Source organism: Diadema antillarum, unplaced genomic scaffold (assembly GCF_040938485.1).
Source record: "Diadema antillarum isolate AM-2024a unplaced genomic scaffold, OU_Dant_1.0 scf00000028, whole genome shotgun sequence".
In the NCBI taxonomy this organism is placed as follows: Eukaryota; Metazoa; Echinodermata; class Echinoidea; order Diadematoida; family Diadematidae; genus Diadema; species Diadema antillarum.
This window is the reverse complement of record NW_027270917.1, coordinates 267,885-292,409: the sequence shown is the minus strand read 5'-3', so window position 1 is coordinate 292,409 and position 24,525 is coordinate 267,885. Positions and strand designations below refer to the sequence as shown.

Below are 24,525 nucleotides of genomic sequence, written 5' to 3'. Positions count from 1 at the left end.
GCTCTTTTGTTGTCCATGGAATTTCCTAAAATCTACTACTATAATACTCAAAGTTGTTGTTGTTGTCGCGGCCTTATGTATTTCCTGTTTTATTCCGGCGTTGCTGGTTTCTCTATCTCCTCCCGAGCCGTCGGCTCCGGGCAGCTGCGACCGGTGCCGTCGGCCGCAGGAGAGTATCCTGCATCGAATGGCGCGGGTTTCGTCCCCGCTCCGCCTCCGTGTCGACGTTGAGGACGAAAAAGAAAAATTAATTAGATAGATGCATAATGCATTTTTGTGCGTGACGAAAGAGCCGAGCGTTTCAATATTCACGGAACCTGCGCTGGCCTCCTGCTTTCTCGATCTTCCATCTTTTAGCTTGCAGAGACACTAGGAGATACTAAAGATGATGGTGCAGCGAAATCTCTGACATCTTCCGGCGGACGTGCACGCACACACACAATGTACCTCGCAGAACTCTACACACTCTACACTGTGTGTATAGTTCTGTGATGTACCTTTGCCTCCGCCTGTTACGTGTACTGAATGTATTGACGATGGTTACACGAATCTGTGTGTGCGTGATGATATGGACTACAAGGGCATTTACGTACAGTTCGCCATTATTGGCGTCCCCAAATGAAAACAACGAACGTTGTTATGTAATTGTATGTTGCACAACTGCAGAATACTATATGCAGCTCAGGTACGTCATTTAGTTTGCTCGCCGTTTGCTCTCAAGTCCGATGTCATTGTACGCAGACTGTTTAGGACGCGGCTAAATATATTTGCCGATCGTACCCTTCCATATCAGATTACACGCGCAGCTGTGTCCATTCGTTTACTGCAGAGCTGCTGTAATCATACATATTCATAAGATGAGCGGACGTAGAGGAAAACCTCGCTTTGCCGACCGCCTATTTTTAAAATTGCAAGTGGAAATAGAATGTGTGGTTCTATGTTCTATCAAACCAAGTTTTGGTGACAAAAAAAAAAGAGGGAGCAAATGAAGACGAATGCAGTGATGTATATATTCTTCTTTCTTCCATAACATGGGAAAAATATTAAAGAAAAAAAATACGAGGTCGTGAGACCCTACTCCCACGGGTGCCTATTAAACCTGATGACTATGATCTCCCCCTCCCCAAATAATAACAATGATAATAATAATAATAATAATAATAATAAAAATAAAAATAATAATAATAATAATAGTAATAGTAATAATAATAATAATAATAATAGTAATAATAATAATAATAATAATAATAATAATAATAATAATAATAATAATAATAATGATAATAATAATAATAATAATAATAATAATAATAATAAGGATAATGATAATATAATAATAACTATAATAGGAGCAATAATTGTAGGCCTAATATTGATTATTATAATGTACAGTCTGAAGCAGATGTACTTCTATATGATATATCAAGCCAAGTTTTGGTGATTAAAAACAAAAAGGAGGGAGCAAAATTATGAAGACGAAAATATCTTATTTTTCTCTCATAACGTGGGGAAAAGAAACATGAAAAAAAAAACACAAAACAAACCGAGGCCTTGAGACCAGCCGTGGATTCCCGCGGGTGCCCGCATGGATGCAAGAGCAGGGGGTAATCAAAGTCATAGTGTTAATATCTTCCCGTTTCGACGGGAACAACCTGTGGGCAGAACTTTCGGGGAATCTCATTTGCGTTTTTGGTAATTTTTCCCTGAATGTTTTTGTTTTTTGCCCTGCGGAGGTGGAAATGTGTGTGTGCGTGAGGGGGGGGGGGGAGGGGTGAGGGGCAACAAGACAACTGTTGGACTTCAACGGGTGCAAATAACCCCTCGAAACTCAAGTTCTATAATAAAAGCAAGTAGTGGCGGGAATGATCCCTACCAATGGACCGGATCGCCGGGCATATACTACAAAAATGTATTATAAAATTTCTGGGAAAGGTGGTCATTTAGAAGACAGCACAATTAACGAAAGAATGAGAAGACTTTTCTTTTTATTTCTTCAATAAAAATGTGCAAAATCGTATTATGAGAAAAAAAAAATAAAACCCCTCAGACTCGTGGATTTCCACGGGTGCTGCTAGTTAGATATAATTAGATAACATGTTACATTGTGTTCAGACATCCAACTTCATGAAGTAAAGCAGCACTTTAAATTGTAAAGGCATTCTTTAGACACATCCATTTACTTGATGATTCATTGCTGTCACAGGTGAGGCCTGGCAATATGTAAGAGAACTTGTTGTGTTAAAATATGATATATGATTGTTAGCAGGCCTGGGTAAACTTTGACCATGTGACAGTGAGGAAGTAGGATGTTTTGTGTTGTTCCAAATTTGCATTGAATGGGCATAGAACTTGTCATTTACGTACGGTACCTGGCTTATTGTGCCCCAAAGTCCAATGATCTATAAGGTGTGTGGGTTTAGAGAAACCAAGAACTCTTACAGTCGCACCAAGTACTTTGGATTGAAGCCATTCTGGGCCTGTAGCCTGCAAATGTTAGGCACAGTGAGACCCTCTCTATTACTGTAAAGCTAGATAATTTCGGGAAATGAAATTTTTGCGAATTGGAGCCAATGGCCTTTTTTGTGAATTGTCACTGGCATTCAATGCGTGTATTGTAGACAAGACCCTTCATGTGCATTTTAATTGCGTGCATCTTGGCTCTTGCAAAATCCACAAAATTAAAATGCATGCAAATATTCCTCGTTTCACAGTACGTTATGTGCATCATTCAAGGATGAGTTAGTGTATTGGCTTGTGTCAGTAGGTTTAACAAAGAAATGAATTGGAATATCAAGATTATGGCTGGCAAGTACAACTTTACTTTTTTTATTTGTAGGTTGGATCTAGGACTTTATCAGAAAAAAAAAATGTGATGTCGACTGAATATTACCACTGTCCAATCATCTTACTGATGGTGAAATGCAAAACAAAACAAAACAAAAGTATTTCTCACTTCATTATATCAGCATAGTAGCCAAAAGAAGTATACAAACATCTGATATATCTTTTCCCGAGCTATATAAGAAGCTGTCATGTCACAAAATACTGTATATGCCAAATATTTCGTGAGGTTTTTATTTTCGTGAATTTCGCGAGTCAGCTGCTTTTCGCAAAATTAAAAACACATGAAAATATTGACTCTGATCCTGATATGAATGTGATGTACGCGAACACATTTCTCCGTTCAGTACAGGCCTCCACGATCGCAAATTTAACCACTCGCGAAATTGTTGGGAAGTCTTGATTCGTGAAAATTTAGACTTGCAAATTATATGGTGTATACGGTATATTTGAGTCTTCGTGGTCACACTTGTTTCATGAGTTATCATTGCTAGTATGACCTTCAATTCAATTAGTTAACTATGAATTTTACACTGCTTATAAAGATACGTAAGAAAAATATTAACTGATAAAGATAACAGTGCATGTTTGTTATAGTGAGATATAATGAAACTAATGTTAAACCTATTTTACACTTAAAGTACATACTCACTGAATGTTTGCATAGTTAATCTCAAGACAGTAATGTGATTAGACCCTTTATCGCTGGATAATTGACTGATTTGTGGAATGAATGATTTTAACATTGGATGAAAACAAGAGGAAATGGAGGCATCAAATAAAGAGGTGTTTGCCAAGAGTTTCTTGAATCTGTAACTCAGGGAGGAATGATAGTCTCTTTCCACAGACTGTAACTGACTTTCTGTCAGCATTTGTATGTTTAAAGGGAAAGAAGCCATTCTCAAAAGTCTCATTATTAGTTTCTTGTGCTTCTTTGAAAGGACCATGTGCAGAAAGGTGCGCATTCTTGGTGATATTATGGAGAATTATAGTTTTATATGCCATCATCACAATTACCAATCTTCAAAGGGCTTTTGAGTGGTCAAGACTAAGAGGTAGACACACTTTAGCAGAGTGCATGTATGGCTGCAGCTGAGTGGTGGTGAAAAATAATAATGAACAAGGGGAAAGAGAGAATGTTTTGAAGAAGTAATGTCTGGTCTCCTTCAGCTTTTGAAAAACAGCTGACAGCATTAATCAATTTGATTGAATCAGACAACTTGTTTTTCAGACTAATTCAATCTACGGCATGAATTCATAAGTTTATGTAAAGTCTGAGGAGAGGTGGAAAAATTGTCATTGCACCCAATCTGTATCACAAGACCGAGGCTCTATGTTCTCAAGAATGGAGTTGATAAACTAATATCACCAATCCAGCAATTCATAGTTCATATCACCAGCCCTTTAGGGCTGATTGACTCCATTGGCAATAATATCTTATTGTTTTGTTCCTCACAAAATTCATTAACTGATAGAAAGATCTGATCTAAGATTACAGTATGCTGACAGTCAGGGTTACTTCCAAATCTCAGATCTTGCAGTTAAGCCTTTTTCAGATTACTGCTTTATTTATTTCAAAGAAGACTCTCTTACTTGTAATTCCAATGAATATACTAACGCTGGTTGAAAAAAAGATTCAAATGTATTCACTGCAATGTCTGCATATTAGTCATAGGATTGAGGTGTTATGATAGCTCTTGAATTATTTTGTAAAGTTCCCCTAAAAATTGATTGTTTGTAGAAATGTCTAACACCATGTCATTTATTTGGTTGTGTAGGTGGCTGATATGTACACCAAGGTACACAAACTAATGATGCAGGAAACAGTGAAAGACTACATCCCTTACTCCTGGATCTCTATGGTTCTTGTCAAGTCTCAACATTTCAAGGCCAGGGCACACCACTATGCGGCTGTAGCAGTGGTAGGGCCCAGCAAGAACCAGCAAGGTGGGTTGAAGATCTTAGCACCTAATGGACAGAAAGCATTAGTCAAATAGGAATAGAAATAACTGAACTCAAACACACTTGATCTTAAAGAAAACATGTATCATTGCTGCAAAGACATTAGAATTTGCCATAATTATTGAAGAGAAAAGAGAAAGAAGCGTTGATATTTTGTAACCTTGATAAGTCAAAATGAATGAGTTTGTAGACTGCTGCCACAGTCTGAAAGTTATCAGCTTTATAATGTAAGCTGTTGTCAAGGATGTGCAGTAGATGAAGTGCATGACATAAAATTGACTATTACAGTCAATGTCTTTTGATAATAAGCTGGATAAAGATAAATCAGTATTAAATTAGACTTAAGGTGTCTGTAAGTTCAGATATGCTCCTCGTAAAATGACATAAACTTGTGCCACTGCAGTTTGGAAGTGCCACAATGGGCATGTCCTGAAAACCTGTAGTCATTCTTAAATATGGAAGTTGTTTCTCTCACTATTTTTTTCTTCTTCTTTTTGACAAAAAGTTTTATGTGTGGTTCATGGTCAGCTCTTTCCAGTTTACATGTTTATACACAGGAAGCTGTTTGTATATGAGGAGTAGTCATAATGTTCATTTGACACTAATTCTCCCAAGTGACTTGTTCCTCACGTATGAGAATAAAATGCAGGGAAAGATCTCAACCTTCTATCCCACAGAACCAGGGAAAGATCTCAACCTTCTATCCCACAGAACCAGGGAAAGATCTCAACCTTCTATCCCACAGAACCAGACAATGAGTGTTCTCTAGGGAATGGAAATAGTGTACATTCCTGTTATGGTTTGTGATGTACTCGAGGGCTTTAGAGTTAACCTCTTCTATTCTAAAGTAAACCTCTTCTATTCTAAAGTAGCCATACACTTTGTACAGTACTGAATGAATTCCCATAGGCAGTGTGTTAGATTACAAGAGACAGTCAGGGGTCATAATAAAGACTACCAACCCTGACCTTAGTTTTTCTTTCCTCCCACCTGTTTGGCAAACTACAGACAATGACTATGACATGGAGACCCTGCTGAGGCTCTTCCCATCCATGTACAACACCAACGCAGATAAGACAGATGTCAACCCTCCTCAGACATGGGAGGAACGGAAACGATTAGGTAAGACCACTGAGGGCAGCAGATTTCACCCAGCTTCCCCCATGTTACTAGGGTCTTCTCTTTGAAGGAGACCAGGCATAATGAATGGACATCAAGCCTGTCTTCATGTAACCAGATTAGGGAGAGATATAATTCACTCTGAATTCTCTTTATGTGTTACATTTTCTTATTCAACATAGGATGCAAAATAAGCAGTATATCAGATCAAATTGATGTAATTTTTGTCAACTGTACATAATGTAGAAATGCTTGGAGCCAATGTATGGACACAAGATGTCATTTGACCTCATGTTTATTTTTCCAAATATCACCTTTGCAGGTTTCAAGCGATGTTCAAAATATTATTTAGAAAAAAGAAGTTTTTGAAAATTCACAGGTGGGGGGTTGCCAATTGCATTTGTTGAAAGGTAGTCCCAATGGATCAATGAATAGTAATATATGCCTTAATACGGTTGTTGCCATGACAGGCAAGGCTCACATCAGACAGGCCCTGATGCTCCATGAAGAAGCTCTCAGAGTTCATGACCTCTCGAAACAGCTGCGCAAGATTGATACACTGAAGGAGGTCCTCAAGCAGTTCCATGGCTACTCTATGAGCCGCTATGAAACCCTGGATGAAGAGGATGACTTCTTTGAGCTACCAGATGCCCCTGTTATACAGAGTAAGAAAATATCTTGATATCTACTCAGCTTGTCATTCTCACAGCTCTGTGAGCATGTGTGGTATTGTGACTGCCCCACCTGCTTCCAATGAAGACAAGATTTATGAACATACTTCAGAAACTGCTACAAAATGGAATGAAGTGGCTTTAATATTACATATTAATGCAGAGATGATTTTGTGTTTGATAAAAAAAAGCAGATGATCTATGCAGAGATATTATGGCCATGTTAAGGTTAAGTTTAAAAAAAAAAAAAAAAAATATATATATATATATATATATATATATATATATATATATATATATCTGTTACCGATGTGTTTTAGTCTTTACTTGTAGAGTGTAAACAATTTTGGACTCTACATAGGGTATGTTTGATGGATTTCTATAATATTATTTTCTTGTTCTACTTAACCAACAGGTAAAACTCAAAGAATTGCTCAGCCACAAGTTCCAGATTTCACAACAGTCAAAGTCCATGACATCTTCCACAATCTTGTGAGTATGCTTTGAAGTTTTTCAGTATGTAAAGAACTGATAATTACAAAGGTTTGCTGTGTGTCCAGGGAAATATATCTGTATTCATGGGAAGGGTGAAGTGGTTTGTACTTTGTTGCCTTAGTGATGAAATTTTAATAGGATAAAACATATCTATTATTTTCTTTTCATTATAGGACACAGTTCTCTGTTGGAGAATAGATTGATTTGATATACAGTGCACTCCAGTTATAACAAACACGGTTATAACGAAATTCCGGTTACAACGAACTAAAATTCAGGCCGCAAAATTATCTGCTCCTTGTTTTTTGTTGTTTTATTTGTTCGGATATAACGGAAAAAAACTGGTGGTCCCGAGGACTTCATTATAATGGGGGTCCACTGTATACTGAAATCAGCTCAGAATTGTATTACTAACTTGTAGTTTTTTGTTGAGAGTTTCGTCATAATTTATATCAATGAAGATCAGAAAGGTTTTCTGTTGTTTTGGAATGATATGTTATTTAATCTTTCTTATTTAATTATAGATTTGGCTGTACACAATATGTTGTCCAAGATACTCTTTGAGTTTTGATAGTTTCTATCTGACTTACACTGTTTTTTGATAATTTATGAATACAGAGTGGATTCAAGTCGATGAGTAGTTAAAACAAATTTAACTGAATTAACATAGCTGCATGGAAAAAATAAGGATCTGTTAATCAGGTTCATAATATGATTGAATGTTTGTGGCACCAGGAGCAAGCCAAAGTTATTATAACAGCTGAGCAATGTATATTCAATGACTCTCTTGTACTGCTATGCAGTAACTTGCAAACTCTTGCCATCAAATGGGGTGCAGAATCAACACAAATGTAACCATGTTCAGTGAAATGAGTTTTCTAGGTAAATTGTGTTTGCTGTTTAGAAATGAAATGAAAAAGAGGGATGACTGGGAAAGTACTGATGTTGATTTTATGATTGTGATGTCTGTTTGCACACAGGGTCCTCTTGCCATCTTCAATGCCAGAAACCAGTGGACAGCACCTCGTATTGTAGAGATTGTTAGAGGGATGGGAGGGTATGGCTTCACAGTACGGGGAGACTCACCGGTCATCATTGCTCAGGTGGACCCTGGCTATGCTGCTGCAGTGAGTATTGACCAACGTCCAAATGTTATAATGATTTAGAGAGAAAAAAGGTCACAAATTATACATGAAAAACACATTTTTCCATGGATTTTATACTCGTGTAGGCAGGCACTTGTGACAGTTTGGTAGTAGGCTTTTGCAATGAGTATATGAAGGATTTGTTTATTAGGCAGACATTTTTTTTTCTGAGAACACATAATTGGTAGTATGGTGTGTGTATCTTGGTTGAGTGACTTTCCTTGCCCATTCTTAATCAATTTGAGAACTGAAGAGGATTTTGACCACTGTCCCGTAACTGTCCTATGTCTGAGTGTTACGCTTCATCACCGATAAACTGTCCATTTCAACCTGTCCCATTTAGATATTGAAGGTTAGAATTGCAAACCAGGATAAATCTCTTCCATGTAGTAAGTGAGGAGATGCATCATGCTTTGTTGGCAGTTAAGTGGTGGAGTTAGGAAGGCCTGCTTGATCACACCTAATACCATAGAGAAAGGATTTCTGAAGTAATTTTGCCAAGTGGAATTTGAAATTGTTTAGTATATTACTGTGCAAGGATCTGCAGTCCACCATCATTGATTTGATGTTTTTCACTTCAAGAGCCAGCCCCAACCTGGAGATGGGATAGTGACAACACTGATTCTTTGATGCATGTGAACATATATTGAAATATGTACTGCTGTTAAGGTGTACAATGATCCAATTACATGTATGGTGATGACACATTTGTAAATGTGATTTTTTTCCTTGTCCTCACTTCACGATGTCGATCAGGCCAGCGGAGTCAAGGAAGGGGACTTCATCATCGGTGTCAATGACCAGGATGTCAAGTGGGCCAAGCATGAGGAGGTTGTGAAGAGTATCCTGGCCTCACCCCAGCGCATCAAACTAGAACTCGTTTCTCCACTCGACAAGAACTTCCTCCATCCCCAGGACATACGGCGCAAAGAAGTCAAGAGTCCCGATGGCCCCTCCCCTAACGCCTCTCGAGACTCAAGGTCACCTGTCAATGGATCCACCACATCAGACTCATCACTTGAAAGGCAGCAACCTCCAAGGAAGACTCAAAAAGATGCTCAGGGGCAGAAGGGATCAGGGAAAGGTGGAAAGGCCAAGGACTCATTGACATCAATCTCAACGGATGGAAAGAACAGCACAGGGAAGAAGAAGGCTAAGAAAGCAGAGAAGAATAGTGCTGATGACCGAAAGAGGAAAAGTGTTCAGGGCTCACCAGCTCAGCTGTACTGAAGTGTGCAAGGCTGCCCTTATCAAACTCTATGTAGAAGAAAATGAGATGGAAATGCCAAATGGAGAAGATTTTCAGTGTGAAACCAAGTTTTCTGGCTTGTGTCATAACCATGATTGGGAGATGGGATTGCAAGAAACAAAAGGTACAACCATGAAAAGTTCAACTTCAGGATCCCGCCTTTCCAGAGAAGTAGTGATAAAACTCTTATTATTTCTTTTACATTGTCTCTATAAATACAGATACTCTGCTGACCATTTTATGCAAACGCTTTAGAAGTGTTCAGATATTACTGGTCAATTTATCACATAAATTGGTAAAATTTACACTCATACATGACAACACAAGTTTCCTTTGAGCCATGCCACTGGTGATTCCATATGTATTATGAATGATAGCAGATGGCTCTGAAGATAAACAGTATACGGAAAAGAAGTACCCAAAATTTCTACATCAAACAATTGAGAGGATCTGAGTGAAAGAATGGTAAATCAAATAGGATTCATTCTTCTTCAATGATTTAGTCACTTTTCATGAAAACAGCACAACCAAAATTGTACATCTCCTTTTATGACAACAGACTTAGTTTCTGCATTGTCACTCCTAACCAGGTGCCTCCTTACTTACATTTCTCATCAGCCACCTCTTTGCCATCTTGTAATAAAGGGCTAGAATGATGGTGACTAATCCTCTTTAAGACAATATAAAGACGAATTGTTCCTGAACTCTCTTACTTGTAACCTCCCACACATTTTGCTCTGTCAAGAAACAAAAACTGAAAGCCGCTGAACATTGACTACACACAAGCAATCCCCTTAACCTCCCCTCCCCCCATGTGCAACCCTCAAATTTTCCCTATAGGGGAAAGACCCCTGAAACTTAACTTCAATGAAGAGTGTAAGGCTCATAGCTATGATTTGCCTCAAATAGAGCACAAGATATGTAGCACAAAACAAAGCAACCAATTTTTTTTTTTTTTTTTTTTTGTTTACAATGTTGATTAGTGTTGATAAATGACAGTCATAATGGTAAGACAGTGGTAAACAATGGTAATGGAGGGACAGCAGTAATTGAGGGACAGTGGTTCTGGAGGGACAGTGGTAATGGGGGACAGTGGTGATGGAGGGACAGTGGTAATGGGGCAACAGTGGTAATGGAGGGACACAATTGAGGGACAGTGATAATGGAGCAACAGTGGTAATGGAGGGGCAGTGGTAAGGGGGGGGGGCAGTGATAATTGAGGGACAGTGGTAAGGGGGGACAGTGGTAATGGAAGGATAGGGTAATGGTGGGACAGTGGTAATGGGGCAACAGTGGTAATGGAGGGACAGTGGTAATGGGGGACAGTGATAATAAAGGAAAGTGATAATGGATGACAGTGGTAATGGCCAATGAAGCTTGCTACAATTGTACAATCACTCTCTTCCTCAGCTAGCACAAAATGATTTCTTACTTTGCAATGACAAGGGGAATGTGAGTTTGATCCAGTGATCATACCAGAATTCAAGGAGTACTCTTTAAGATGTTTGGACAACTCAGCTATGTGAAGAAAAAGAACCAGTCAATGATCAATGCGATGAAGGATTTGTTTATGCCAAGAATCCTTTAAAGATGTCTGTTTTTGTTTTGTTTTTTGCTTTTGTTTGTTTATGATATTCCTGACTTGTGATGAAGGATATTGTTTATGTGATAGTCCATGACTTTTATTCCTTTTGATATGGTGTTGATTTAAAGGAATGCTCAAGTGAGATTTTATTTGTGCATCCTGATCCGTAGCATATGTAATCTAAGAATATTTATAACCAAAACATTAAACTTGTAACTCAGTTGAATACAGTTGATGATATATATTTCAACAATATATGGGGAAGTCAAAGCAAAGTGATTTTGCTTCCAATTCTGGAAAGTGATTTAGTTTTCTTTCTTTTCAACAATTGATATTCTATTTAAGTAGAAGACAGATAAAAACAAGAATGAAATAGACTCAGTGATGTGTGCATAGTGATATGAACAGGTGTAGGGGGTTGTATCAGCAGATAGCAGTCTTTATCAAGATTTATATAGTGTCTTGTGGCAACTAGTTATGACAGCCATGAATCTAGTTGTGCAACAGACTTTTTGTTTTCAATTTATGAAACATATCTAAAGACACGTATGCTGGTTTATTGGCAGAATTCATTCCTATGGTTTTATTTTTGTTCCTGTTTGGTAATGCTGGTCCATGCCATTTTACTCTCCACTTGTATTCATATATCAACCTCTGTCCTCTTTTTCTGTTAAATATTATTGTTTAGGAAGTTGGGATAGATCTCAAGATGATACATATTTTATTCAGTCTGTACAGAGACAGATGAGTACACATATATGTACCTTCATACTCTTTCTTTAGATCTCTATTCATTCTCTCCATTGTATTTATTTATTTGTCCTTTTTTGACATCAATGTTAGACAATTTCTTGGCATTTGTAGACATTGTTAAATGAAAAGGTTCATCAATCTGGAACTCATAGTCATTCTCTACTGTAACTGCCTTTTGAGAAAGTTCTTTTATATTGGTTTGAAAGCTATACAACAATAGGCACAATGTGTGATGATTGTAACATGGAATGATGACTGCCTGCTATGTATTTTGTTTGTTATGCTTCCTATGAACACACATGTATTCATTGTACTGAATTCATTTTGCATGGAAACTGGTTTTTCTGTGAGTAAATGTTTGTAGATAGAAGGAGAAATATGAATTTTTGAGATTTAAATATTGTATCACAAGGAAGCTTTAATGAAATTCTTGCATTGTTTTTCAGATTTGTTAAATTCAGCATGGTGCCGTACTTAAAGATTATACAATTTCTGTAGTCACACAATAATATTACTGATTCCTCTACATTTACGCTGTATAGCTTTTAGGTTTGCTGAATGCCATAAAAATTACATCGATTTGATTACGAAAAAATGAAGGGAGGTATGATTTTGCATGTCTAGATAGGAGGCAGTTAGGTGATCCATCATGAATAGAGATTTTCACATTTGTAGTAATTTGAACACTGCCCTCATACAACTCAGACTCCACAGGATAATTAGTTTGTTTCCAGGATTGTAGCTGCTGTAGACATGTGTCTGTATGTGTCCGTACAGTTTTTATTTGTTGTGTACGTCAGACTTAAGTCAAAGTTGTATTTCCCCTCAGTACTTCCACTCATCAGCCAGAAACAGGTTGACATTGAAAAGTCATGCTATATAGAGGGTGTAGTCTTTCTGCAGACTGCAGTATGTTTTGATTCAGACAGGGTATAGGTGATAACAAACCTGCCTACTAACATAAAGTGAAGCTAACGCTCACTTTGACACTGTAAGTGCCTGCTCAGAAGAATATTTTCCTTACCCTTGGAATAAGTTGATGTAATGACCTGTGAGTCAGTAAGAGCTCACTGCTTATTCACATGCGTTGTGCTAATATTCTGGACAGTTAACGTATATATGACTGTCTTCATAGCCACTACTGTTCTGTGGAAATTCCCCAGGGGATTTTCGTCTTTTCAAAAATATTCCCTGCTCTTCACTACTTGTGGAGGATGTACCTACTCTGAAAGATTGGCAACATGCCAAATAAGAGACTGAAAAATAGTGGATGTCAATATGAACCATCAAACAAAGTAGCAATACACATCATGTGATTATACCAGAAGCTTGATGAAGCCACACACATTATAGATAAGCATAGATGTATTCTACTAACTTGTTCAATTACTGCTACTTAGATTATAAGGAAATTCCATTCAAATACTGGATAATCTCAATGCAACAGCAAATGAAAATTTGCTGAAATGAAATTTTGAAATTACATATATGTTATTAGTGAATTTTGGTGTTGTCTTCATTTGATAATTACAATATATAGCCAGGTGTGGAATGAATGAAGTATATAATGGAAATTATTCTGGCTTAGTATTGGAAAGCAGCAACTACAGGAATGTATGAGCATGTGTTCAGATACTGAGGTCTGTGTAAATAACGTCGAGTTGTTGAAGGATATATGATTTATGTGCTGAAAATGTACTTAGCATGTAATGCATTGCAAGTTTTGAGAAAAAGCCAACATTTTGATAAATTTATAAAGGTAATTGTTTTGTGACCACTAAAGTTATTCCATTCACTTGTAAATATTCTTGTATCAAACACATGTTACATTATTTTTATATAAAATGATATCCACATGACATGTTCCATGGCTGCATTTAAAGGTTTTCAACATTTGGAGCAGCATTAAAAATGTATCAGAAGCAAACCGGTTTGTAGTATATTTGGTTTTTTGTTTTTTTATATGTAAACATGCATGTACTATAATATGGCAATGTTTAATGTGTGTGTGTGTATGTGTCTGTCTATCTGTCAGTCTGTTTGTTTGTGTGTGTGTGCATACCTGGCTAACATACATAACATGCAGAAGGAATTGTGTTCTGGGGGAAAATGTGACCACTGAAATACAAGTACAGTGCACTCCTGTTACAGCAAATATGGCTATTACAAAATTTTCATAACAACAAAGTAAATATCCCAAATTACCATCTTTTTATATTTTTTCTGTTCTGCTACAACAAAATACAGTGGACTCCCATTATAACGAATCCTCGGAACCGGCAGTTTTCTTTCGTTATAGCGAAATGTTGTTGTAACCAAACTAATAAAACAATAGAAATACAAAGAGAGGATAATATTGCGGCCTGAATTTTGACTTCTTTGTAACTGGAATTTCGTTTTAACCGTGTTCGCTTTAACGGGAGTGCACTGGAAGAAGAGAAACCTGCCGGTCTCAAGGGGGTTTTGTTGTAATGGGAGTGCACTGTACAATGTGCAGTGGTGGACATCATTCAATTCAGTTCTTCTCGAAAGACATTTTCATTGTAATTGTTAAACGTATGGTTAGCCATTGAAAGAAGGAATTGCATGAATTTGCAGGTGAAAACCAATGCCAGTTTGTATCTATAGTCTTCCTTATTCGGCAGGGAACTCCACATACAGAGAGGTCGAAAAGGGGCCAAAAGAAAATATTCTTGAAATCAGAAAAGCACTCGAAGAGCACAGACCAAGCATTTCCACCCGTATTATGATTTCCACCCCATATTATAGTCCAACATTCATATCGGCACGATATTAGATTCCTTGACCGCTGAAACGTGGGCAACCCTCAGACTGCCGCCGACCAGCCGACGCGACTCGTCACTGCGTCCACCCTACTTTATCAACAGCGCAATGGCTCGGAGGAGAGCAAAGGCAAGCGCGCCATCTGGCGTTCACAATGTACCCTACTTGAAAAAAAAAAAAAAAAAAAAAAAAAGCAACAAGCAAACAAAAAATATCCAGACGGTGATCCGGATCACTACCAAAGTTATATCATCTGTTCTTTGTGTCATTATCTACCTTTTCTTAAAATTTAATCCAAATGTGTCCCGAGATATCTGAGTTATTGTGCAAAGAGACAGACGGACAGATACACAAAGAAAGTAACGCCGGCGAAAACATACACACTTTCTTGGCGGAAGTATATAATCATTTTCGCCTAGTACTCTTTTTAAAAATGGGAGTTTTGTCCCAACTGTGTGTGTGTGTGTGTGTGTGTGTGTGTGTGTGTGTGAACTGAATTTTAAGTCCACTGGTGAAAATCACAACACATGATCATGTACAGAACCTATAGTATCATTATCAAACCAATCATTTGGAGTAATAATTCGAAATTGAAATAAATACTAATTGTTTATAGCGATCTATGCATCGCAGTCAATAGGCCTACATACTATTCATATGTCCTCGTATGATTTTGGGGAAATCCCTTTTCCACTGCAGCATACGCTTGACAAAACACATTATTGAGGGTTGAAGTCGCCAGTACGCCAATGACCGATGAATATAATTATACGGAAGTGTATTGTATGTGAAAACAGACAATGAAAGAAATGACTAGACAGAGAGATGAGAAAAAAATGGGCTGTTACAGAGAAAAATAGATGATGTTGAGGAGGGAGGAGAGAGAGAGAGAGATAGAGGGGGGGGGGGGTGGAGGATATGGAGGTGGGTCAAACACACTGTATTATACTACCAAGGAGCGTACTACAAAGCGGGGCTATACAAATGGGAGGGGCTCTAATACGTCTCGTGAAGGCTTCGATCGGCAGCGAAAAAGCTGAACGATAATAGTATACAATGCAATCACTGCACTTGGCATTAATGTTGTGCAGCAGCGTGCTGCTACAAGAGTCTGCGGTTCGTCCGATAATAGTGCAGAACATCATTAACAAATCCAGGTAGGACGGCGACGACACCTCAAACCACTTAAAACAGAGAGATTCAACATTTTAAACTCGCTCTGTTTATAGAAAGAAAGTGAGGTAGATCTGTTCAAATACCAGGTAAGCCATCAAGCCTCTACTTAGCTAATATAAACCAACACAGTTTGTCTTTACGACGTTTGACTATAGTGTTACCATACGGAGAGAGAAGTTACAATGTATTTTATTCCGAGTTCTATTTGAATATGAAGTCTGGCGATTCCAAAGTCCTCTTCAGAGTTCAGAGTTTGTTTCTACAGCGTACGATATGTCGTTGATTGAAACACGGCGTGAATACCGTTCAGAATCATTGACCACTGCATTTATTGACCATGGAGGTATAGAACTGTACCTCCATGACTGGACACTGACAACAAATGATTGCATAAACGACGGGACACGTGTTATAGGTGTTTATAGGACGTGATATTACTGATAAAATCACTGCTTTTCATTTAAACAAACTTGAAGAAAGGCTAGAGTTTATACTGGTGTCTATGAAATTGTGGTTTGTATGGAAAAGATAATGAAAACAAACATCCTGCCATGTTTTTAGTAATCAAAGATCCGGATGGAAATTTACAATGTTTAATTAGTCTGGAAGATATAAGTCTAATAAAGGTACATGTACCACCGGCGTAACCAGGATTTGATCGGGAAGGGGGGAGGGGGTAAGGTGTGGGAGGTGTCCCTCCTCCCACGGTGAGAACTTTTTGCATTTTGATGTTGTGAATGGTGCAATTTGATGCATGTTTTGTGTGTGTGTGTGTGTGTGTGTGTGTGTGTGTGTGTGTTTTATCGACTTGAAACAGTCTCGCTGGTTAAAGTAAGGTAGTAAAATTTTGATGTAGATTATTACTAAACAATTTGCCTATAAAAAGGAAATCATTAAGAAATGTCTTGTATTTATTCTTACAATGAATATCATGGACACTGTCTGTTAAGCAATCAAATATAAAAAGCATAAACACAAGGGTGTAATCTAGGAGAGGGTGCTATAATTCCTTCCTCCTCGAGGGTGATTTTGTATTTTCAGACCTGATATTCAGCGATCTGGTGCAAACTTTGGATGGAATACTTGAAATTTTTTTTTCAGCAAAGAAGAACGGTAAATATTTTTTTTCAGGAAGTTTTAATGGCGAACTCACGAATCTCAGCTCTTATTACGCGTGTGCATCATCACTGTGTCCTACTAGGTCCAATGATGTGGGGGGGGGGGGAGGAGAGAGGGGATAACCCCTCCAACTCGACGGAGCTTTTGCATCTTTAGAATTGAAATAAAGCGATGTGATGCTCACATTTTGTCGACAATTCGGAAATTCCCCGAAGTGTAGTAAGTCTATAGAGGGGACCGAGCAATTGGAGGGTGGCAAGATAGACCTCTCCCGTAGTCGAGGGAGCTTCTCCATTTGCAGAACTGAAATTCAACGATCTGGCGCAGACTTTTGTTGGAAAATCGGGAAAATTGTCAATTAGAGAAATGTAGCAACTCTGTGAGGAGATCAAGCAGGAGGATGTGGGAGGGGGGTAAGCCATTCCCCTCCTACACGGGGAAGATTTAATATCTTTATGGTTGCAGTTAAACGATCTGGGGCACACATTTTGTGACATATTTGGAGAATTATTGTCAATCTTCAAAGTGTAGCCATAGTCTAGGCAAGGGTGGGTCCTGACTTGGGGGGGGGGGGGGGAGGGGAGATGAGGAAATTGTCAAAAAATTGTACTAAATCTGATATGGATTGGAACTGAGCGAGAAAAGGGTTAATTAAAAGGGGATATTCCCTTTGTACATGAGGGAACTTTTTTTAATTGAAGTGACATGTCTTGGACACTCAGAATTATTCTGATTTTTTCTTTTTTGTTTTGTTTTTGTCTTGTTTTGTTTTTGTTTTTTTGGTCGATCTGAAGGGGAACTAGGGCTAATGGAAAGCTGCAAATAAGGCCATGGAAAGGAATACAGAGGGGTGGGGTGTGGGAAGGGGTATCCCCCTCCCAAGCAAGAGAGATTTCTCTTTTTCAGAAGTGAAATTCCAAAATCTGGTGCACACTTTGGGTGAAATATTTTGACGGTATATCTTACTTGAGAAAACGTTGAAAGGGAGCGGCGTTGCGTGCATAATTATGATATACACCGCAACTTTATTTTCCTTTTTTTCTATTCCATCTTTTTTTTTCTGGGTGGGTGGGGGGTGGGGGGGGGGGGGGCGACGGTCCCCTTGCCCCCCTCCCCCCTCCTCCTTGGCTGCGCCGGTGAAAGATACTGAAATCAGTAGCCATGCATGCACGAACACCAGTGGATGGTGTTAGGCTATTGCTGTGTTAACTGTTTTTGTTTAAACATAGTTGCTGAGGAAAGGATTGATCAAGGTGTACATTAGGAAGGATGGGGAACAAAGGCGGCAAGGAACTGAAGCCAGAGACGATTTCTGACCTCAAGAAACAAACAGCCTTCACAGAGGAGGAATTACAGCAGTGGTATGCCGACTTCAGACACGGTATGGTATAGTGATGTGTCCATAGTTGGTTTATATACATGGTATAAGAGTTTCAGGAGGTGGAAGATGGATTTTGTTTTTCTGTGAAGCCGATGTGAGACTCCATAAGTCCCTAATTTTGTGGAAGTTCATGTCTGTACCATGCATCGTTTAAGCATTTGTCTTTTCCATTGTAGTCATTGTTACTGTCAAATCATGTTGTAAAGCCATTGTAATTTCTCCTGAATTACTCTTTTGTTTTCTACTTTCCTCACTTGATATGTGTGTAGTCTCACCATTATCACTATTAGTAATATTTTACAACTGAACTAACATTGATAATTTGTTGCATAACAAAGATCTGGGGCCCGTTGCATAAAAGTTACAATCATGGTAACTTTGCCATCTAATAGTAACTACCATGGCAACAATACTCAACAGCCAATCAAAATCAAGAATTCCATGGACTGAGTTACCATTGGATGGCAAAGTTACCATAATTGTAGTTCTCTTTTTCTCTGTCAACAAATACGTATATATATATCACGTTTCACACTGGATATTCAAATTTTCAATATATTGATTGAAACACTATGATATCATAATCCGTCTCAAAACACCTGAGGTTATGTTCCCCTCATCAACCAATGATAACGCCTCCCAAAATTCCAACTGAAATCTACAGAAATTTTCAACTTCGTTGCGCTAGGATCTTCTTTTTCTTTTCAGAGATTATGAATGCATTCGTAACAAATTGCAAAGCAAGATATAAATCAATCAAAATTATAGTAAAAGCATAAAGAAATCAGAAAATACAAAACTATAAACTCAATTGACATCTAACTGTTAAAAAAAATCATTGAACGAGATCATTAAATGCTAACGTGCAAGAACATATTATTTACATTTAAGCTCTTTCTCCATATTTTTAGCCAAGTCTGATGAAAACACCAACATTTAGAAACATTAGCACATGCGCATTTTGTACCCTTTCAAAAGATAATCTACACTCCCATACAGCGTAGATACAGTAATCTCTGTTTAGTTACTTCCAAGTATGACATACTGTGTGCGTTCATGCATCTACGTGTGGGTCTAAGCAGAGGAGTGCACGCCTATTTGCTATAGGTTTTCATGTGTATTTGTTTGTGACTGTTTCGTTTCACTTCGTAAATTCATTAACATAAGCACGGCAACAGGATTCAGCCAAAGGCTGTTTTCAATATGTCCGTGTGTCTATACAAACGTTTCTATACCGGATGTGGTATACTTGTTGTTCGATGAATTACTTGTGCCAATGCATAACCGCTGCTTCCTTTTTACTGCAATTTACAGCTGAACAGTTCTTAACCGGAAACATTTAATTCATATATGAGCAGAAATTTACAACTAAATGACCATCACATCGACTCAATTTTTAACAAGTAACCAGAGAGGAGCAAAGAGAAAAAACTTACAACCTCTAGAAAGAAATCAGTTCTGTTTTTGTTCTCGAATTGTGACAGATCGCTTGCTTCCATATCATGGTTTTTCTTCAATTTTGTTGCAGTTTTTGCTTCATTTCTTTTCCGATTATGCATTCTTAATGGCATGTTTTCCATCTGATGATGTTTTGCTTCCTAAACAGATTGTCCAAAAGGAAACCTAACCACGGAAGACTTTGCAGTTGTCTACAGAAGGTATTTCCCCTCCGGTGACCCAACGAAATTTACCGATCATGTCTTTCGTACATTCGACACTAATCGTGACGGTACAATCAGCTTCCGAGAATTTATGTGCGGCATAAGTGTATTGGCCAGAGGCTCACTGGACGATAAACTACGGTGGATATTTCAAATTTACGACCTGGACGGCAATGGGTTCATATCCAAACTAGAAATGCTAGAAATCCTTCAGGTAAGTTGAATGCAACGTTCAATGCCAGCCAGCCTCACACGATTGATTCTAATAGTTCATATTATTGTGTCGCTCTCGTGCAGTGATATAGCGTCAGGTATGATGGTATTGATAAAAAGGTAAATGACCGGGGGGGGGGGGAGCTGGGGAGCTGCATCCCCCACCCAACATTTTGCTTTGAAAAAGGAATAAAAACAAATAAACACCCACACAAACAGGAAAACCCGTGACTGTCGAGGGTACTGCTGGGGGGGGGGGGGGGGGGGAACTCTTGACCCGACTGACCACTACCTCTTCTTCGAGTACATTGTGTTTTATGAAAAAAGAAAAAAAAGAAAACAAATAAAATTACACTCGTTAACACACGACTCAACTGAACAAGTACCACATGACATGAAAATACCCTTGACCAGACTGACCACTACCCCTATACACACCAACTTTTAAAAAAGGGGGAGAGTTCCGCGGCCCCCCTTTTTTTTCAGGTATCCCTTCTTATTAATCTAAAAATGAAATAAAATTCGTTATTCCGAATGTTCGTTAATCCGAAAATGAAGAGAAGGTGCGCCATAACGAACTTTCGGAATTGTGAATCTTAATTCGTTTTCGGATTAACGAATCTTCGGAAAAACGAACCCCACTCTATTCAGATTAGTGAACCTTCAGAACAAGGAATAACATTATTTCATTTTCTGAATTAAGAACCTACGGACTAACGAACCACAACCGTATGTACCAGAGGCTGAAGATAGCTCGGATTGATAATTTCTGTCGTTGCTCTTTCAGTTCCAATAAGATTTACTACGTCACTCCGGGGACGTCATCCCAGTCAAATATATTGCTTTTTGATGACAGTCTTCTCCGCTCGTACGTAAAACTGCATGATGTAAATGTTTACGCATATTTTTTTTTTGTTCGTTTATACTATAGCCCTACACGATATACCCATATGACTATCTATTCATAACTGAAAACTAAAAACCGTTGGCCTCAAGGAAGAAGAAGAAAGAATTCTCTAGCTCATTACTAATGTTAAAAATGAGAGTAGGGTGTAATGAAAGAGAGATGGGTTTGAGCAGGGAGAGCTCTCCTACTATAGTATCTCCCTGGTTTTGAGCTCAGTCTTATACTGAGTTTAGGTTTTACCCGTTACCACGGCAGCCCCGTTTCACAGAGTGCACCGTGCAGAGATGTCAACTGTTTCTTGTTTTCAGTACAGTGTATTCCCCCCCTCCCGAAAATGCTAATTAGTTGAAATAAATGTTATACCGAAATGATATTACCGCAAAATAATGTCGATTGCAGGAAAAGTAAAAATAATGTTTTTCCATCAGAAAATATATTTGGCTTATTAGCCCTCAAGTGCTGTATGCGAGGTTGGTATCTTTCGCTATGGGATTTTGGTTGATATTTCGCCGTATTCAAGTATTGCCACTTCTTGCCAAGTTTTCTCGAAGATCTATATAGGCCTATCATGGTGTTCGTGACGGGCAGTGGGGATCACGGGGCTATGAGGCTCAAGGCGCTTTACGGTCCACCCCGCGTTCTTCCTCGGATGCCTGTACGTTCCCTCTTGGCCTGTCACGTTCTGATAGGGTCCCTCGCGTTTCTCACGTTTACGTCTGACATGTTTTTCGCGTCCTCAAGGTCAAGTTTTTCTACGAATGAAAGGTGGACGCCGGGCAGCCTTGGATCACGTTTGTGCCGACGGTGTGTAGAGAAAAGACCTCCCGTGCAATGGCAATCTAATCATTATACAGGCGACTCCCGTTATAACGAAGTCATTGGGACTCGCAGCTTTCTTTCTTTATATCGAAATTTCCTTATAAATACCCGAACAGTATCGTAAATAAAGACATATAGATCTTACTTTTCGGGCCTGAATATCTATTTACTCTCTTACGTTTTTACTTACATTGTAGGGCATATCGAGAATTTTGTTATAAGTGTGTTCGTTATAACGGGAGTGCACTGTATCCAGAGACAACATCATGGATGCCCAAGATGCCACGATTCTGTGTTTTCATGTTTGCTGGTTGCATTATGGGTGGCCATCTTTGGCGATGTAGCTTTGCCTTCTTTCTTCACACCAGGGAGGTGTGACACCTCCCTGTTCACACACTGGTCTCCTGCCTATCCCGTTTGTAATTACGGTAGTGTGTTGTCGATGTTCAGACTTGAACTCCCCTGTATGCCGGGCCTGGCTTTCTCGTACTCCATCCCAGACCGAGCGCCATGGCCGTGATTGCCATGACCGTCGGGAACGTGGTGTAAACGTATTAGCATTAACTTAGCATTTTGAGTTATATCAATACCACCTTCTGCTTTCAGATAATTGAGCCGAAATCAGAAAAGGCTGGAAACGGCAGCATTCACAACTGCTTCTACGCAAGTTTGGATAAAACAATTTACAGTCCTTTCACTCTTGTTTGTTCTATAGGGTATGTACAAGATGATGGGAGAAATGTGTGATTCGTTGCCATACGACGAGGCCACGCCCCAAAGCAAGACTGAGAAGATCTTCCGACAGGTTGACAGGAATTTTGACGGTCTCTTGTCACTGGATGAATTTCTGTATGCAGCGAAGCATGACTCGGCTATTACCACAGTCTTGCAATGACAAAAGAAGGCTTCGATTCGATCATCACAACTTTATCAATGAATGGATTTTTGTCAATGTATTTATTTATCATTCACCCTTAGCATGAATTGTCCTGATCAAAAGATATTTCCTTTGAAGGCTGGAAATGAATTAGAACCAACAGCCGGGCCCGGTGGGAACCGTTGTCATAACTTTTCTTTCTATCCGTCATATTTAAAACTCTGTTGATTGTATATAGAGCTATTCTATATAGAGCTATTCATGGTACAGCACCAGTGTAAATACAGGAACTTGTTGAGTTAAAAACATCATTTCAAACATCTTATCGCCTCCGAAGTTCACGGGATCAAACATTATTGAAATATCCATCATGGAAATCAAAAGTTACTCTCGGTGACAGGGCATTTTTGTATGCTGCACCAAAACTATGGAATAATCTCCCTTTGTTTGTAAGACAAGCAGTTACAATTGATGAGTTTAAGGTTAGGTTAAAAAGTCATCTCTTGAAGTAATGTATTTTATGTTTGAATTTCTTGTATGTATGTATGTTATTTTGTAATGCGCAGTAGAGTATATTATTATAGTAGCTGCGCAATATAAATGTCCTTTATTATTGTTATTATTATCATTATTATTATTTTTTTAATGTCACCCCTATTGAATATTGTACATGATGAAGAAATATTCATCAAAACTGTTATTGTTGCAGATTACAATTAGCACTGGATAGAGGTGCCACACATGTAGTTGCTTATTTGTTGTAGTTTCAATAATAACACCTCATATTTGACATAGGCGGTTGAAGTTCATAAGACACTATGAATTTAACATCAAACACGCACGCACAATCAGAAAATATATATGACTGACTCACTATAAAATACCATAGAACATACCGTTTTATCGACATGATCATACATTGATTGCAATAATGGTTCTCGAATGTACAGTTGGCGATGTGGTAAATCTTGGATCTTTTATAAGACGTAATTGTGTTGGGGTTTTTTCTCGGAGATATCGAATTGTCTAACACAGGTTTTTTTCTGTTTCTTTTTTTTTTTGCGTTTTGCTGCACCACACTTGTTGAATCGTCTTCTGTGAGTATATTGTATTATATAAAACAACAACAACAACAAAACAACATGGCATGATGAGGATATATCAATACTGGAGTATTACAGAATTTGTACGAAACTATTATGTAACTACAGTTTGTCAAGTATTACGTAATGCGAATGGTGTCAGCCTGTTACGTTGAATATACGCAATATCGTCGTCAACATCATTGCCCTATATCTCTTTTACCTGTAAACTTGCGAGATCGTAGATTATAATCATATCATATAATCCTCAATTTTCTGTAAAATTATATGCAGAACTCCACATCATACACGAAAGGAATTGTAACAGTATGTGTTCGATCATAAAACATGACCATCCTGAAAACTAGTTCTTGTGAGTAGAAGCAGGAAAATTAGAGAATCAGGACAGAGAATGTCAAGCTATAGATGATTGTTTGTAGTTGTGATCAATCACATAAAAATTGTAGATTCTGCGATGTAACACGTAAGATCATCCCATTTACTCTTCACTGTTTAAGATAAGAAATTTTCATATTCCTGTGGCAGCGAGTAAATTTCCAATCGTACATGCACCCATAATACAGTCATTGTATTTATATATATTTTTCAAACACCCCACATATGATATATATCTATATATACATGTGTATATATATATATATATATATACATATATATATATATAT

The 24,525-nt window shown here is 38.2% G+C and overlaps 2 protein-coding genes across 2 annotated transcripts in view; both read left to right on the top strand.

Annotated features, from left to right (window-relative positions):
- LOC139737065 (rhophilin-1-like) overlaps positions 1-9,686 on the top strand; it is a 52,075-nt gene extending 42,389 nt beyond the window's left edge. The window contains exons 9-14 of the mRNA XM_071647746.1: positions 4,620-4,788; positions 5,812-5,925; positions 6,393-6,587; positions 7,009-7,085; positions 8,069-8,215; positions 8,990-9,686. Coding sequence (XP_071503847.1) covers positions 4,620-4,788; positions 5,812-5,925; positions 6,393-6,587; positions 7,009-7,085; positions 8,069-8,215; positions 8,990-9,463 — 1,176 coding nt within the window. The 3' untranslated portion in view covers positions 9,464-9,686. The remainder of the gene's footprint in view (positions 1-4,619; positions 4,789-5,811; positions 5,926-6,392; positions 6,588-7,008; positions 7,086-8,068; positions 8,216-8,989) is intronic.
- Positions 9,687-15,591: 5,905 nt separating this feature from the next.
- LOC139736434 (neurocalcin homolog) lies at positions 15,592-22,775 on the top strand. Its single transcript, XM_071647187.1, has 4 exons — positions 15,592-15,866; positions 18,129-18,280; positions 19,887-20,155; positions 22,596-22,775. Exons 2-4 carry the CDS (start codon positions 18,169-18,171, stop codon positions 22,773-22,775), a joined length of 561 nt encoding a protein of 186 aa, XP_071503288.1. The 5' UTR covers positions 15,592-15,866; positions 18,129-18,168.
- The last annotated feature ends 1,750 nt before the right edge of the window (positions 22,776-24,525 follow it).

Excerpts from the sequence above, each read along its gene's own strand:
- LOC139736434 (XM_071647187.1), top strand. The coding sequence starts at position 18,169 with ATGGGGAACAAAGGCGGCAAGGAACTGAAGCCAGAGACGATTTCTGAC. Across the intron at positions 18,281-19,886 it reads GTATGCCGACTTCAGACACG|ATTGTCCAAAAGGAAACCTA; the intron begins GTATGGTATAGT and ends CTTCCTAAACAG. Across the intron at positions 20,156-22,595 it reads AAATGCTAGAAATCCTTCAG|GGTATGTACAAGATGATGGG; the intron begins GTAAGTTGAATG and ends TTTGTTCTATAG.